Here is an 18,671-nt window from a genome sequence, read left to right as displayed (position 1 = left end):
TTGACATATTGCATTAGTCTTGCTAATGTTGTTATATAGAATAAGTGTTAGCAGTAGAACATAGTAGTGGTAAAAAACTGTGAAGTAGTGTAGAGAAAACATAGTAGTAGAGTAGAGAGTATTATATGCACTGTGTAGTGTATTTTGTGTCACATAAGTGAACTGTCCTATGGAGTTTGTTTGCTCAACTTGGTGTCAAAAGTTTATCCCTTATTTTGAGCAAAAGAAACCCTTTTGGGGTTAGATTTGAGTTAAATTTGGAAAATTTTGCCTCTAACTATGAGTTTTAGTGGCAGGGGCAATTTGGTCATTTTAGAGGCAACTATCTCAAAATGGGCTAAAATTTGCCAAAATGTAGAAAAAATTCATATATCTAGGAGCTCATGTAGGGGACAAACACGGGCATTGGGAGTCATTTTGGCCAATTTCATTGATCTGGACTACTTTTGAAATTTTTTTTCTATTTTCATGATTTTTCAAAATAACCAAAAAATTAGTAAAGATCAAAAATGATTTTGATACATTTATTGTGGTGTTTTGGATTTTTTTAAAAAAATTGAGGCAATTTTCCATTTTTTGTAGCATTTCAGCATATTATGTGAATAGTGTTCTGTGTAGGGTAGCTATTTGTATTTCTATTTGTGCTGTCACTAATGAGCTTATCTGTGCATGAGTAGAAATAGTAGGAGTAGAATTGTAGTTGTGCATGATAGTGAGCTATGCATGATAGTGTAGTTTTAGATAATAGTGTAGTGCATACTGATTTCATTTTTTATTATGTTTCTGAGTTTGTTTTTATTGCTTTAGATTCTGAAAAAATAGTGTTGATATAATGGTTGATAACAATCGAACTCTTAAGGAATTGGCTACACTAGATGTTGTCTATCAACCTTGGTGTATTCAATATCCTGAGACTGAAGTTAGTTATGAACTAAAGTCTGGACTAATCCATTTGCTGCCAAAGTTTCATGGTCTTGTAGGTGAAGATCCACACATGCATATGAAGGAGTTTTGTGTAGTGTGTTCCATCATACGACCACATGACATTCATGAAGATTATGTGAAGATGAAGGCATTTCATTCTTTCTGGATGGTGTGGCTAAGGACTAGTTGTACCTTCAACTAGATACTATCAACACCTGCACATATATGCATAGAAGATTCTTAGAGAAATTCTTTCCTGCATCTAGAACAACATCCATCCAAAAAGAAATTTGTGGCATAAGGCAACAACTTGAAGAGACATTATAAGAGTAATGGGAGAGATTCATCAAGTTGTGTGCTTCCTGTCCTCACCATCAAATCAATGAGAAATTTTTGATCCAGTATCTCTATGAGGGGTTGATGTTAATGGGCAGAAGTATGATTGATGCAACCGGTGGAGGCGCTTTAATGGAAAAGACTCTTATTGTTGCCGGACAATTGATTTCCCACATTTGGTACTAGAGTTGCTACACCATGGATTGTTGCAAGTGAAGTTTTTATGTCTTTGGTTGTTGATAATCAAAGGCTGGAGAATAAACTTACAGAGTTGACATCCCTTGTGACGCGGCTAGCCATTGGTCAACAATAGAATGTGATGGTAGCCAATCAACCAAGGCTGTGTGGTATATTTGTGCTCTTGATCATCCAACAGATTGTGGAAGCAATGTCTTCCAAGATTATTTTGATGATGCCAAAGAATCTAGAGTCAAACAAGTTTCAAGAATCAAGATCAAGATTCAAGATTCAAGAATAATCAAGATCAAGATTCAAGATTCAAGAATAATCAAGATCAAGATACAAGTCAAGAGAAGACTCAATCAAGATAAGTATTAAAAGAGTTTTTCAAAACATTGAATAGCACAAGAATTTTTCAAAAAGAAAAAAATCTTTTACCAAAGAGTTTTACTCTTTGGTAATCGATTACCAGAAGGAAGTAATCGATTACCAGTAGCTAGCATTCTTTTCAAAATTGATTTACAAAGCTATAATCGATTACCATAATCATGTAATCGATTACCAATGTTTTAAAACGTTAGATTTCAAATTTCAAGAGTGACAACTTGTGATAAAACTTTTTCAAATCATTTCAAACTTGTGTAATCGATTGCACAATACTTGTAATCGATTACCAGTGTTTCTAAACATTTTGATTTTCAAATTTAAACATGAAGAGTCACATCTGTTGATGTGTAATCGATTACACTATGATGGTAATCGATTACCAGTGACTGATTTCAAAAAATAAATTTCCAAAAGTCACAATTCTTAAAGTGACTTGTTTCTAAAGAGTTTTTTTTTTAAAAAGAGTCACAACTTTTAAAGTGACTAGTTTTCAAAAGAGTTACAATTTTTAAAAAGTGACTAGTTTTAAAGAAATTGCCAAGAGTCACAAACTTTAACTTGAGTCATCAAATGATTATAAATATGTGACCATGGCACGAATTTAATGAGACCGATTCCTTTCATGCATAATAGATTTCCTTCATCTTTCTAAAAGTTTTTGTTCAATACTTTCTCTTTCAAGAAAAGTTCATTGACAAAAAACTTGTGCTATTCTTTTTCTTCATTCCCTTCTTTCTCTTTTCAAAAGATTCAAAGGACTAATTGCCTGAGAATTCTTTTGTTTCTTCCCTTCTCCCTCTTGACAAAAGATTTCAAAGGACTAACTGCCTGAGATATCTTCTGTTTCTTACAAAAGATTTCAAAGGACTAACCGCCTGAGATATCTTTTGTTTCCCCTTACAAAGATTCGAGGGACTAACTTCCTAAGAATTCTTTGTCTTACACATTGGAGCGTACATCCTTTGGGGTACAAGTAAGCGTACATCCTTTGTGGCACAAGTAGAGCGTACATCTACTTAGGTTGTGATACTGAGAACAAGAGAGGGTACATCTCTTGTGGATCAGTTCAAGTGGAGCGTACATCTACTTGGTTGTTCAAAGAGAACAAGGGAGGGTACATCCCTTGTGGATCTTTGCTTGTAAAGGTTTTTACAAGGTTATTGGAAATCTCAAGAACCGGTGGTTGCTTGGGGACTAGATGTAGGCACAGGTTGTTGCCGAACTAGTATAAATCTTGTGTTTGTCTTCTTCTTCCCTACGCTCTTTAATTTTCGTTGTGTACTTTTTATTTCCGCTTTACTTTTGTCTAAGTTATTGCTTTTGTTCTTTACTTTCTAATAACTTAGTAGTAAAGCCTAATTGAATCTAGTAATATTAAGAAGGACAAGTTTTTAATTAATCAAGGCTCATTAATAATTAATTCAACCCCCCCCCCTTCTTAATTATTCTGAGGCCACTTGATCCAACACAGATGTATGTTCCACACTCCAATAAACAGAACAAGTTGTTGATGTTTCTACCATGAAACCTAGACAACCATTCAGACCTCAACAACAACAATATAATCCTTACTTTAACACCTATAATCCTAGTTGGAGAGATCATATAAACTTGAGGTATGGTCCTGGTCCACAACAGCAATAGCAGCACACACAACAGCCATTCAGACAACAACAGTTTCAACCTTCCACCAGCAAATATCAAGCTCCTCCTTTCAGACAACAACAACAATTCCAACCCAACAAGAAGGATTGGAGCAAGCTACTTGAGGATGCTCTATGGGCTTACCAGACCACTTACCAACCAACTTTGGGGATATCTCCCTATAGGGTGGTTTCTGGTAAGACTTGCCATCTTCTAGTGGAGATTGAGCATCGTGCTTATTGGGCGGTGAAGAGTTGTAACATGGCACTTGATGAAACGAGTATGGAAAGGAAGCTTCAATTGCAAGAACTTGAGGAGATTCGCTTAGAAGCCTATAAGAACTCCAAGATTTACAAGGAGAAAATGAAGAGGTTTCATGACTCTAGTACTCTTAGGAAGGAGTTCTATATTGGCCAAAAAGTGCTCATGTTTAACTCTCGCCTTAAGCTTATTTCCGGTAAACTTCGATCTAGATGGGATGAACCTATTGTTATTACTAATGTTTTTTCCCATGATGTAGTTGAGATTAAAAATGAATTTACTGGCAAAGTCTTCAAAGTGAACGATCACCAACTCAAGCTTTTTCATGAGATCCCTCAAATGGAGGAGGAATTTGTGGCGGACCTCTCTTTGGTCTTCCCAATTTTATATGATGATGTGCCTCGAATGGCACTTGAGGAGTTTCCTTCCCTTTTCTTTTATATGTCGTCTCTTTGTTTGCATGTCATTACATGCTCAAATTGAGGATAATGTGAATTTGAAGTGTGGGGGAGGGTTTAGAAAATTCATTTTTTCTGATTTTTGTTTTCTCTATTTTCTATTTTTACTATTTTTGTTGTTATTTTTGTTTCTGTATTCTATTTCAGGCTGTGTTTGTATCTATTTTCTATTTTTGTTCAGCTATATTATGTTCTGTTTGTTTTTTTGTATTTGTAGTTGCATGTTGTTTTTGTCTTGTTGTATTTGTTTTGTTTTATTTTTTTGCTAGTTTTATTGTTTTTACATACAAAAAATATAAATATAAATTATGCAACTATTGTTTTCTAATGTTTTTGTTGAATTTAGGTACTTTCTCATGTTTTTCGTAGGATTTCTAACTTGTATAATTTGTGATATATGTATCATTTTTAGTTGAGAGGTTTCATGCTTGATGTGAACCATTGTTGCAATTGTGGAAGTGGTAAGTAGGCTTGAAAAAATTGAGGTGAATCGTGTGTGAGAATTATGCCTTGCAAGTTTTTGGGATTTTGTGGATGGATTGCATTATTCCATTCATGCTCTTTCATGTGTGATTTCACCCTTGTGCTAGATTACTCTAGGTTTTGCCTTGCTTCTCTCGTCATTCCTTGTTGCACATGCATTGATTGAGATGATTTAGGCCTTCTTTCTTTTAGCCACTAGCCAAATAAGCCTACCTTGCATTGATATCTATTGTCACCCTCTTTAAACCTTTAACCCCTTCTTTCATTTTGTAGCTCATTACAAGCCAAAAAGTGGAAAACCATGTTGTCCTAAACTTTAGTAAGAAAAAGGGCATTGGAATTGTTTTGAGAGTGGGTTTCAAACAAGTGTGGGGGATTTATACTTTGTTTTATGAAAGTTCCTTTGTTTTCGTGATTTCATTTTCTTGTGACTTGTTGAAAAGGAAAGAAAAAGAAGAAGAAGAAAAGAAAAGAAAAGAAAAGAAAAAACATAATAAAAGAAAAGAAAAAAATGCGAGTATAAAAAGCAAAAGTTCAAAAAGAAAAAAAAATGGTACAAACCAAGATAAGAAGAAAAAAAAACAAGAAAAATGAATGGAAAAAATGTGTTGTGGTTCATTTTCATTCTTGTAAGTTCTTGTTATATCACCATGTTACATTCTTAATTTTGACTTGACTACTTGTCCACTTTGTATTTTGTGATCATGTGTTCATGGATTGCTTGTTACCTTGAGACCATTCTTCCATTTTCCATCTCTCTCATTTTTGTGCATTGTTAGGATCCATTAAAAATTGTATGTGCCTTGTTCATACCTTTCTTTTAGTTGTAGTTATTTTTAGTTTGATTTTTGTTTCTTAGTCTTTCTTTAAGTTTTGTCAGGAGTGCAAAAGATAAAGTGTGGGGGAATTTGATTGAGTATTTGTAGTTTAATATTTTTATATTCTTCTTAGCTCAATTGATATCTCTTTGACACTTATTTTCTCACCTTAACTCAGTTTTGGTCTTAGGCAAATGATTGAGCTTAATTGAGAATTGTAGCTAATTTTTAGGTTTTGTGCTTACTTGACCTATCTGCCTTGTGCATCACCTAGAGGACACAACAAAACTTCAAATGAAATGTGTGAGTAGTGCCTAGAAAGCTGAGAAAAAGATACTCCATTTTATTACAAATAAGCTTTTGCCAATATTTGGCATTTTGAGGGTCAAATTGAACTTGGAAGTTAGAACCTCTACACTTGAATGATTGGACTACGAGTTTGGGCTTTATTTTGTGTAATTAGTTTAATTAGGTAGATTAGATGGGCCTAATCAAGGCTCATCACTTCCTTATGAGTAGTCACTCTATATATTAGTGAAAGTTAGTTGGTTAGTTACTTCACTTTTGTGAAAAATGAAATTAGTTACTTGTTGTGCAAACTTTCTCTTTTCTCTCTTTTTCTTTCAACTGTTCTTCATTCTTCTTCCTTTTTCATTTTTGTTCTTTCATTTTCTTGCACAAAATTTCATGGCTTTTCCATTGGTGATGATCGTGGAAGGCTAAAAACTTCATTAATCCAAGGATCCACTCTAAGCAAGGCTAAATTTGAGTTCTGGTTTAGCATTTCTAATCTTTATGAATGTCCATCTTTCTCTCTAATCCTATTTTTTGATTTTCATGATTATGATTATGCTTAGGATTGAAAATGTATTAGTTTATAGATTCATTTACTAATTTCAAAATTTAATCACATATTTTTTGGATGATTTCCAACATAATTTGCGATCTCATAATATAGAGATTGATTCGATTGAATTTTCTCTAATGCATTTGACTGAACTTTCACACTGAACATCATTTGTAGTAACTGTGATAATTCAATTTGCATTGGTTTGGTGAATTGGATTGGTGCTATTAAACTTGAATTGTATTTTGTTTTTTTTTTGTTTTGTTTCTTCATATATGTTTTTATTTTTTCACATTTTTGTATAGTCACTTACAAACTGTTCGATGAAATCTCTCCTTGCTGTTTATAAGTGAATGAATGTAGGAACCAAATTGAATCATATCTCTGAGTCGACCTAGGTTAGTCCCGTGCTATAAAAATTCTTAGTTTTATTTGTTTTTGGAACGATTCAACATCATTATCATATCTTCGTAACTCATTCTAAATTTGTTTACATCAACAATCATTTCATTTACAATAATCATTTTTACATCTTATATGTAGGTTTCATTTTGGAGTGACTACATTAATAAATTTTGGTCCTTGGCCTAAGTTACAATTTCTCCCCTTTCGTATGTACACAAATGTAGATATCATGGTCCTCAACATAGTGAACTACTGGAATAATGCAAAAACAATATCAGATACAGATTAAACCATGAGTAAAAACCATGACTAATTTGAACACTAAATTGGGGATGTGGAATATATGTTTAAGTTATAGTTAAGGATTATTCATTTGCTTTTAAACTAAAAAACAATGGCTGATAGACCCTTAAATTTTGAATTTACTATCGATTTTAGACTATCTTTTGAGTGAAATAGAGATTCACCCATGATTGAGAACTGATAGGCCTTTAAGATTTATATTTCCTACTTATTAACTTATTATCTTTCAAACAACTTTTGAGTGAGAGGGAGATTGAACCATGACTAATAATTTTTTACTTAGTTTGAACACTAATTTAGCGGTCTAGCATATATGTTTAAGTTGTATTAAAGATACAAATTTTCTTTCAAAACTGAAAAACATGGTTAGTAGGCCCTTAAATTTTCTATTTAGTAGATATTTTAAAATATCTTTTGAGTGAAATGTAGATTGAACCATGGTTGAGAACTCATAGGCATGGTTATCAAACTCTCGAGTTAACTTCCTAACTCTTACGAGTTTACTTATCCTCTACGAGTCGACTCGTGTATAAACTATTTTTTTAGTAGACTCTGGATAGACTCTATAAACTCTTTGTAAACTTGGTAAACTTTCGAGTTTACCACCGAATCAACAAGTTAAAAAAATTAGACCAAAATGTAAGTCATGTTAGGTTGTTTTATGTATGTTTAGTGTTCAACATACCTTCATTTAGTGTGTCGTTTCTGAATAAAAAAAATTTCACCTTTAATAACATCAAACCATTATTTTCTAATAACATCAAACCCTCGATGAGAATGATCTACCACTTAACATCTGCAAGTTATTATCTAGTAGTAATGCATTACTATACTTGGTTATTTAAGTATTGTAAAATTCATGATTTACTATTTTATTTTATTATCTTGTTGAAATATTTAATTGGTATGTCATTTATAAATATTTTGTTATTATTTTTATATGAAGTGAATTCTTACGAGTCTACGAGTCGAGTCTATGTAACTATCACGAGTTTACGTAAACTCTCAAGTTTGATAACCTTGCTCATAGGCCCTCTAGGTATTCGTAGTATTAAGTTGGAGTGCTGTTCTAAATTACTTACTGATTAAATCCTATTTTCCTACCTACAATTTGTTTATTCACAATGAATTTGACTATCAATTTTCTACTACATTTGTCTTGTGTTTTAGCTGTTAGAAAAAGAAAATAGCCTTTATTTCTTCTTTGTTAAGCTAAATTATTTAATGTCATCAACAATTGTGATAATTTAAAAGGTGTTAAACCAAAATTAGACGGGAGCATCATGGACATAGTTTTTAAACAACATATAAAATTCTGTTTAGGTTTTATGATGGGGTTGCTTATTCAAGGGCAGAAATACTTCATAATAAATTTATTTTAGAATGAAATACAGATTGAACCATGACTGATAATTTTTTAACTTGGTATGAATACTAATTGTCATTAAATGAATGACAACAACATGCTTATTTTATGACATAAGAATCAATTTACTAATTGATTGAATCACTCCTAAACTAGGTCTAATTTATATCTGATATGAAAACGAAAAAACTAATATTTTACTATATTCTGAAATGAAGATAGAAGACCGGTGTGACGATTACAATATTTTGTTAGATTGGTGAGGATATTATGGTTATCATATTTTGGTCTTTACTTACTTAAAAGATTTTGTCAAGTATGTGATTATGGTTTATTTAAACTAAATCTTGTTGCAAATAATCTATAACCAACTTTTGTAACTAACATTGGTGCTACTTTTGTAAGTAGCATTGGTTTAATAAATAATTTGCACAAGATTATCCTTTCCATTCTGTTTTAAGAGAAGAAGTGGAATCCTACATAGTTAATGTAGCTGCACAAAAATTTAGTTAATTATGCTTAGACTTTGTGGCTACACAATATACTACTGCACAAGCTTCTTTATTAAGCTTTATATGTCACTTTTGACTTGGATTGCTGGAATGTTGTATTCATGTCTGATGCTATTGCATTTAATGATTAATTTTTGTTTAATTCACCATTGAAAACAAACTATTCAGCTTCTTATTTTATTCATTTCATATGACAATACTTGCTTCTCCGCTTTCATCAACAACAATCTATACTTAGTAATTTACTGCAGAGTGAGATTTTATTTACTTAGTTCAAGATTGCCTAACTTGAGCTAATACAACATATCCATACAAATGATAGTACAAACTTCTATTTATATGACTTAGTTTTGTAGTTCACAATTTAAATGCACTATGTCTCATGGTTTCAAGTCACTTGTTTTGCTTTATTTTGCTAATGTTTGTTTTAGCTACCAGCAAATCATCGAGAATTTAGTTACATAACAAAAGATTGATCTAGGTAACATACAATAAAGTACAAAATAGTTAATTCATGCTTGCCAAATAAAAGGCTGTCAAATAATCTATCTTTTTCTTTCCTTACCCTTTTGAATTTTAAGTAACAGTGTTGCTACACATTAAACAACAACATGAACATGAATATGAACAAGGATACTAAGAGCAGCTAGATCACCCTTTCGGTTGTGGTATATTTTTGTTCCATCACAAACTCACTAGCTGCTTCAAAGCAGTGTCGTTTCCCTGCCATATTCAACTTTGGTGACTCCAATTCAGACATTGGAGGCCTCTCTGTTGCCTTTAGACAAGTTGGTCCTCCTCATGCAGAGTCCTTCTTCCATCACCCTGCTAGCCATTACTGTCATGGCCATGTCATATATTGTTGATTTCTTAGGTACTTTATTTTCATTCTTTTCTCTCAACACTTTTCTCCTTTCAATGCTTCACTTCATTATCTCCTCAATTAGCTTTATTATGCTGTTTCTATTTGCTTTTTGTTTATGATTATCTTCACTTTCATTCTCTCAATTGAAATTCAACGTCAGTTAATTTAGTCTTGTGAATGTATGTAGTTTGTATAACTTTGGATAATGTTGCTTTTTATTTTTTTTAATTTATCTTACATTCACTAAATTTAAGCCAAACATTAAGAAATGTGTTCCATGATTTTGTATGTGGTTCTTTTTTTTAATGATCGAGAATAAGATTTTTTGTGTCAGTTAATTTACTTCTTTAATTTTGTTAAAGAATATTCATTTATATTTTTTCCCCAAATAAAGGGATCTTCGAAACAATAGTTTATTTTCTTCTAAATTTTATTCGGCTTTACAAATGTATCCACAGACACATTAATTCAGTGGATATTGTCATTATCCATAACAAATTTATTTGCTAAGATCATCCCTATCTATAAGTTATTATTCATTACACATTATAGTTTATTTCAAATGATATTTTTAAACCTAAATTTAATTATAAATTCATTTTTGCAGTACTTAATTTATAGTTAATTTTAATTTTTACTTCATTATATATAATTTAGATTAGTTGAATCCTATCAACAAATAGAAGGGCTAGGTTGTTATGCTCGACAAAATTCAGTCTGATAATCTTCATCCACAAACTGTCAATTTGATGATGATTTCTGAATTATATCTTATTTTTTAATACTTACATTAAATTCTTTTTTTCTAATTTATAAAATTTATTTAAGTGTATTTTTTATATTGTTTCATTATACTATAAATGTTTCATTTTTTTCACATATAATCTATTATTCATTTTGAAATCAATTACTTTTACGCATATTTAATTTATAATATACATGCACACAACCAACGCAACCCAAAAATTACAATTCCATTAGTAGATGCCACATGGATTGGAGTGGTTTTATATTTTGGTACGATGTATGTATTTAACATTTTCCATACTTCACATAGACCTTATGCAGAGGTTCATAATTATAATATGATTTTCATTTTTGTATTTTTAGACAAAAAAAAATAAAGTGAAATATTTCAAACTTAAAAAATTCAAACTAAACTAAAAAAAAGGATGAAGGATCAATTATTATTATTGTTATTGTTTAGATGTCACATTTTGTTAGATACTTTTATCTTTTATTTTTATTAAGTAACTATATATGATGCTTCTCCACATTTTATTTTTCATTTTACTTTCTCTCATACTATAAAATTATCTGCATACTGTCACTTTTTATTTCTCCTTTTTTGGTGTACAATGACAACAATACAGTTAGAACTTAAGATGACCTTCTACAAAGTGACTATCCAAACTTTCCACAACTAGGCTAATTCTAATAGTTGATATATACTCTTGTTTTCCCTAACAATAATAAAAGGGAATCACAGAAGAAATTGAATATTACTTCCTATGATCCTTTTTAATAGAAACAATTGATACAATACACTATCATCTGTTTCTTGTAAAACCCTCATTTTTTTCTTATAAAAATAATCAGAATGATTTTTTTTTTGAGAAATATGAACATACTTTCTAACAAACTTATTTGAACATTTGTTGTGATGGACTGAATTTATTAAAAATCACAAATTTATGTGAATGGCACTTGATATCTAATGAGTCTCTATGCTTATTTTATGTTCCCTCCATACCCAATTATATGACGTTTTAAACAAATTGTTACAAAATAAATGTCATTTTACAAAAATTAATGTTGTATTAAATTTTTTTTTTTTACAAATTACCCTTAATCAATAATTAGTAGGAGTAGTGAGTAGTAAGAATAAATGAGTAATTAATGAGAGAGATAAAAATATATATTTGGTTGTTACCTAATATTCCATCTGTTTCTTTCTAAGTATCGGATTTTTGAATTATTTATTTATTTATTTATCTGTCATTTGTAAAAGTCATGATCACATTAATTAATCTTTAATTATTCAATTATAGCATTTCTTGTTTTCTAATATTTAATTATTTACAGATGCATTTTATTGTGGAGTGAGAAGAAAATGGGGTAAAAAAAAGAAATCCCATGACTATTTTATTAGAATAAAAAAATATTATTTTTCTTGGTTTTTACATAATAGCCTTAAACAACACATAAAAAGAAATGGAGGGAGTATTTTTTAAGAAATTCAACAAATTAATTACATTCCTTGATTTCTGTACCAAAACCTTAAACGTTATATATTATGAAACGATGAGAGTAGTTAAGGAATGCTAATAATGCTCTTTCCACACTTTCTTTCTAATACTCTATAGGATTGGCTGAACTTTTTAGAAATTGTTAATTTTGGTGAGAGATGGTGGTACTTGATATCTAATATTAATGAGTCCCTCTTCTTATTTTATAGTTAAGGAATGTTAGCGTCACTCTTTCTATACACTCCCCCCTAATATTCTCTAGGATTGGTTGGAGTTTATTAGAAATAATTAATTTTGATGGCCTCAATTTTAAGTCAGAAGAGAAAGTTATTAAATGATTTTAAATAAATTTTAATTAAGAGTATTACAAAAAGTGTTACATAGAGGGTCGCTAATATTCTTTTTTTATATTTTTCAATAAATTCTAATTAATGATAGAGTATGTGTTACATATATGAAAAAATGTGTTGCTGGTACTCCTTTATGATTTTGTTTTTATTAGGAGAAAAAAATTGAATATTTAATAATGACCAATGACATACCAAATATGACTTAATTTCCATGTTCAGTTACATTGGAAGGATGTATAAAATTGTGTGAAGACAACTAGTGTAACTTCCCTCCTAGAACAACCCTAAACAGCCACTCAATCTGTGTGCCTCTCTCTCAACTTTCGTCTTCTTTGTGGCTTCTCTCTGCCGTGCTTCATTTTCAATTGTCGAATCCATAGTCATGGCCAATTCTTCGGCAGCTGCTGAGGACATAACCAATCGTCTTCGTGTTAATTACTGGAAGAAAGATGAGGATGTAAAGCTCTTGCAACAGGTTCGAGAACATGGTCCACAAAACTGGAGATCAATTGCTTCTCATCTAGAAGGAAGAACTGGTAAATCTGAGTTAGATGTAGTAATTAATAAATTTGGTTATGTTATGGGGAGATCTAATTCAAATGTTATTTTAATTTTTACTGGATCTATAACTAAATTGGGTATAAAATCATGTTATCCGGTAATGATATCTAGTGGTACATTATTTGAACATGAAAAATGACAATAGTTTAGTTTTTGACTGAAAATATGAGTTTCTCTTTTTCGTTTTCTTTTTTTGAAAATGATAAGAAAAATCTTAATTAAAAACTATACAGGAGTGGTAAAGACTGATCTTTTTATTTTTATATAAACTAAAGACTGATTTTATTTCATGGTCAACATCTTCATGACTATTTAGTTAGGATTATGTTCTTTTTTTCATGTTCTTACTAGACATTTTATCATATATTTATTTTCATTAGTTGCATAAAATTCTTGCCACTTTAATTATAGTTAATCATAGTCGATTTTTTTATGTGCATATTGCTATATAAAAAAAATCATATATGTACTAATAGTTAAAGTGTATTTTTCTTCTTTTAGGTTATGTTCACAGCAAATTAAAATATTTTATAGAATTAATTATGTTTTTAATTCCTAAAATTTGAGATAAATCTGATTTTGATCTTTCAAATTTAAAAAAAAATGATTTTAGTCTCTTAAATTTGTTGTTGAGGATTAAAAACAACTTTAAAAAAATCATTTGTTTCTCAAATTGAATGTTTAGAGACTAAAAATTTACTTTGTAAAATTTGAGCGATTAAAATGATATTTTTAATTTGGAAGATCAAAATCAGATTTATTCCAATTTTAGGGACTAAAAATATAATTAAGTCTATTTTATAACAAACATTGCATATTTTTCTAAAGAGTATAATCTGTTATATTAAAAGAGGTATCTTTACTATAGAAATTAATATTGAGAGCATGAAAAATGCAAACAATTTGGTATATTGGAAAAAAACCATTGACAAACATATATTTTTGAAAAATGAGAAGGATAAATCTTAACTAAACACAACTATACAAAGTGGTAAAGATTGATTTTATATATATTTATTTTAATCATAATCAAGTTATATATGATTCTTTAGTTAGACTCCAGTTTTTATTTTTTGTTTTACTAGAGAAACCATTGTTTTAGTATAGAAGATTAATATATATATATATATATATATATATATATATATATATATATATATATAATAAAATAGTGCACACCATCTCATATTTTTTCTATTTTTCTTTTTGTAACATATTAAACCGGTGTTCAAATATCATTGTACTTTGTCTAGCCAAAAGCTGCAGATTGAGATGGCGCAATCATCTCGACCCTCGAGTGAACAGAAACCCTTTCACTGGAGAGGAAGAGGAGAGGCTGCTTGCAGCGCACGAAGTGTATGGAGCGAGATGGGCGCTCATATCCAAGCTCTTCAACGGCAGGACGGATAATGCTGTGAAGAATCACTGGCATGTTATGAGGGCGAGAAAGAGAAGGGAATCTAAGCAGAAAAACTGGCCAGGGGTATTTCAGGATTCATACGCTTCATCCTCCAGCAACACTGTTCTCCATCCAAATGGACCAAACCCTCATGACATGGTGTGCCCCAGTAATGGTTCTTCGAGCTCTGCCAAGTTTGGAACGATACCATCCTTCGCAGACTCTACTCCTGTGAATGGGAGTGATCATTTTGGACTATTCAATGGTGCTGATGATGCAATGCTTCAAAGGAGTTTGTTCGATAACTCGTTCGCGGAGTTCGGGTCTTCTTCTTCGTCAGTGCAAGTGCAAGCAGATGAGGAGTCAAATGGTAGTGGACAAAAAGAAGTTCCTTTCTTTGATTTTCTTGGTGTTGGTGATGACCAGTGAAGTTTTTTTTAAACTTCATGTGTGATTTGTCTCTCTCTCTTTTTCTGGCTTGTTTTTTTCACTCTTTTAAAACGTTTTATGAACTCCCTTTATGTGCGTCACTGCGTGAGGCTCATAACCTTTTAGCCTTTGAGAATTATACTTATAACTAAGATTCCATTCTGCTATTTTACTATTTATTTGTTTTTCAGTCTCTTTGGTTCTTACTAGTCATGCTATTCCTTTGTTGATTGTGAATAGAACCAAGGTTTTGAATTGAAATTACCATTACAATTCAGTTTCATCCCAATCCTTGGTGTTATGGAAAATTATGAATAAATGCAGCTGATGCAACCTAATTGAAGTTGCAATATGGCTGCATAGGTTTCAAAGACCTTGACATCACAGTCCTCTATTATGGTTGCCAATCATGTTTTAAAGATATCTTATGGCACCCTTGGAAATTTAAGGTTTAGGTAATGTTATTGTGAAAACTCTCTTCTCTTTGGTGTGTTAAAACTCATTCAACTGCTGTTCTAGTATCAAAACCCTTCGATTTTTAGGTACCATATATCAACTCTTTTTTATAACCTTCAGCTAGCAAGAGGCAATATTTTTATTACAACTAAAGTTTAAAGTTATGGCTAATGTTACCACCATTAGAAAATATGCTTTCTACATCGGTTTTTGAACCGATGTTGAAAGTACCGACGTTGATAGTATTATCGGTAACATCGGTTTTTGAAAAACCGATGTTAATGTAAAATTACCAACATCGGTTATATAAATAACCGATGTTGCTAATATGAATTACACCCAAAAAATGTATATTAATGTTGAAAGTTAACATCGGTTTTTACAAAAAAACCGATGTTAACGAATGTGTTACTGTTGACAGTTAACATCGGTTTTTACAAAAAAAACTGATGTTAACGAATGTGTTACTGTTGACAGTTAACATCGGTTTTCTGTAAAAACCGATGTTAACCCACGTTAACATCGGTTTTTATAAAAAACCGATGTTAACGAATGTGTTATTATTGACAGTTAACATCGGTTTTTTCAAAAAATCGATGTTAACGAATGTGTTACTATTGACAGTTAACATCGATTGTTATAAAAAACCGATGTTAACCAAGTTAACATCGGTTTTTATAAAAAACCGATGTTAACGAATGTGTTACTATTGAGAGTTAAAATCGGTTTTTTCAAAAAAACCGATGTTAACGAATGTGTTACTATTGACAGTTAACATCGATTGTTATTAAAAACCGATGTTAACCAAGTTAACATCGGTTTTTTCAAAAAACCGATGTTAACGGATGTGTTATTATTGACAGTTAACATCGGTTTTTATAAAAAACCGATGTTAACGAATCTGTTACTATTGACAGTTAACATCGGTTGTTATAAAAAACCGATGTTAACCAAGTTAACATCGGGTTTTTCAAAAAACCGATGTTAACGGATGTGTTACTATTGATAATTAACATCAGTTTTTATAAAAAACCGATGTTAACGAATGTGTTACTATTGACAGTTAACATCGGTTTTTATAAAAAATCGATGTTAACCCACGTTAACATCGGTTTTTTACAGAAAACCGATGTTAATGAATGTGTTGCTATTGACAGTTAACATCGGTTATTTTTATAAAAAAACCGATGTTAACCCACGTTAACATCGGTTTTTTGTAAAAACCGATGTTATTTTCAGGAATTTTTTTTAAATAATGTCTCTGTTTTTACAAAAATACCAAAATTTAACCTGTAAATTTAAAATCAGACCACACAGCACACAACATATATCATTTGCATTCAGTTTTCAAATAGATTTTAGCAAAAAACTAGCTATCAACAAAGGTTGTTCAATGTTAAGATGAAACAACAATTGTAAAAAATGTAATGCAAAGTACATAAACTAATTAATTAACCTAAAGTTACATAGTTGCCTAACATCCTATGTTTGATTTCTAACTTTTAGATAATACTGTGCCCACTGTATGCGAAGTGCCTTGAATCTCTCTGCTTCCAATGGTCTAACTTCATTAAAATACTGCATGATCAAATAAAAAAATAAATTAATGATGTAATAACAATTATAAAAAAACCAAATTTGTTTGTAATAAACAATTACCGTCTCCCAATTATTCCTGAAAGATCCTAAGATTATCGTGGACATCCAGTGCATCACGTAGTAGCCACATTCAGTGATTCCTTTTTGTCTATTACACTAAATACATAATGAAATTTGGATATTAATTAAACGTTAACTACAATTAGTGTACACACACATAAAATATATATAAGTAGAACTTTTATTTAAATCACGTACCTTAACAACAATCCACCTAGCAGCAGCCTTGGATTTCGGTTGTGGAGTATCATCAAGTCCTTTCAAAGCACTAGTGTTGAATATGAGGAACATTAAAATATTGATGTTGTTGAGTTATGCCAATGAAAATGTATTGAAAACAATATTGACCTGTTAATTATTCCCTTAAGGTAGTTGTCTGGCCTGTTATGTAAAGAACAAAACCAGACAACTAGGTTTTCCTTAGGCAGAATGATGACCATTTGCCAGTGTCCGCTGCAGTAGAGACGAATATGGGTTATTGTAGTAGTATAGATTATTTAAATTCAATTATTGTGTTTGACTTACCCATTCAGATAGGCTCCAAGGTAAACATTTCGTTTTGAACTCTGTATCCAACTCTTGATGTAACTTTCAGATTCAAATTGTGATTGCCCAGATCTCTGAATGGACTATGGCTCGAGGAATCCATACACATCAGAATTCCCCGCTCGCACACTTGTCTCGGTCAGATGGCTGTGTTGTTAAGTCAAAGTTAATTATGTATGAATTTAAAACAATTACTTTGGTAATTAATAGTAATCTAAAATGACTTACAGAATCCACTACTGTATAACAGATATGCTGAGACATTGACCACCGTGTGCAATTTCAGAGAGATCTTCGTGCTTTATATACAACGGGAAGTTTTGATTAAACACCCCGAATATGGTAGCATCCCACATAACCTGGAGCGGCTTCAAAAACAGTTGTGGGATGGTTAATGTCATCAGGTACAGGGGATCGTCGACTTCTTCATCCGGGCTTTCTAGAGATTTTGCTGGAGACACAGCTGCCTGTTGATAAAACATAGTTAATTAGCAAGTTTTGATTACAGTGAACAAAATAATTGAAAAAAATAAACATATAATCAGAGTAAAATACCTGTTCTGATAAACACTTCACAAGATGTGTTGGCCAAGCAAGAAAGGTGTTAAGTGCCTGCCCCACTGAGGTAACCTCGTCAGTGGGTACAGGAACGAGAGCCTCTGCATCTTTAACCTCCTCAACACCAACCTTGACTTAACCATGCAACAAAGGGATGTTGTGAACTATTGTGGATCCCTCATAAAGTCTTCCTAGGGCAACCAGCCGGGAAGGATTTTCTTCAATATATAGCCCGCATTTGTTTGAGTCACCCGTCCCTGGATTGTTCCCTGAGTGAACAACACAACTCTCCTTTGTGCTGACACGAGGACCTGAGGGACCAACCTCTGGCTCTGGAGGTAGTGCAAGTCCCTGTGATTGCATCTGAGACTAAAACTGGGACTGCATCTGGCTGAAGGATTCCATCATCTTTCGAGTCACTTTTTCTGTAATTGACTCCTCCAGTTGGTCTCTGATTTGTTGGGTCAACTGTTCTAGGTCTTCAGGAGGCATGGAGGAAGAACTGCGGGACGTTCGTGAAGCCGATCCAAAGTATTGCTTTATGGTGACACCGGCTCCAATAGCACGAACACGGCCAGGGTGCTCTGGTCGCCCAATGGCAGCAGTCAGGATATCCTGACGTCCATGGGGGATGAACGATCCCTGTGACGCCTGCTCGTCCAAAGAATCCTGTAC

General features: G+C 31.8%; 2 protein-coding genes across 2 annotated transcripts; both read left to right on the top strand.

Moving 5' to 3' along the window:
- The first annotated feature begins 3,348 nt into the window (after window positions 1-3,348).
- LOC100776053 (uncharacterized) lies at window positions 3,349-4,215 on the top strand. Its single transcript, XM_006596732.1, has 2 exons — window positions 3,349-3,443; window positions 3,546-4,215. The coding sequence occupies exons 1-2, from the start codon at window positions 3,349-3,351 to the stop codon at window positions 4,213-4,215; spliced, it is 765 nt and encodes a 254-aa protein (XP_006596795.1).
- Window positions 4,216-12,680: 8,465 nt separating this feature from the next.
- On the top strand, window positions 12,681-14,879 carry LOC102660725 (transcription factor MYB54). The gene is made up of 2 exons (XM_006596202.4): window positions 12,681-12,924; window positions 14,203-14,879. The coding sequence occupies exons 1-2, from the start codon at window positions 12,771-12,773 to the stop codon at window positions 14,775-14,777; spliced, it is 729 nt and encodes a 242-aa protein (XP_006596265.1). The 5' UTR covers window positions 12,681-12,770; the 3' UTR covers window positions 14,778-14,879.
- The last annotated feature ends 3,792 nt before the right edge of the window (window positions 14,880-18,671 follow it).

This window comes from Glycine max, chromosome 14, assembly GCF_000004515.6.
Source record: "Glycine max cultivar Williams 82 chromosome 14, Glycine_max_v4.0, whole genome shotgun sequence".
NCBI lineage: Eukaryota > Viridiplantae > Streptophyta > Magnoliopsida > Fabales > Fabaceae > Glycine > Glycine max.
This window is presented reverse-complemented; position numbering and strand designations above follow the sequence as displayed.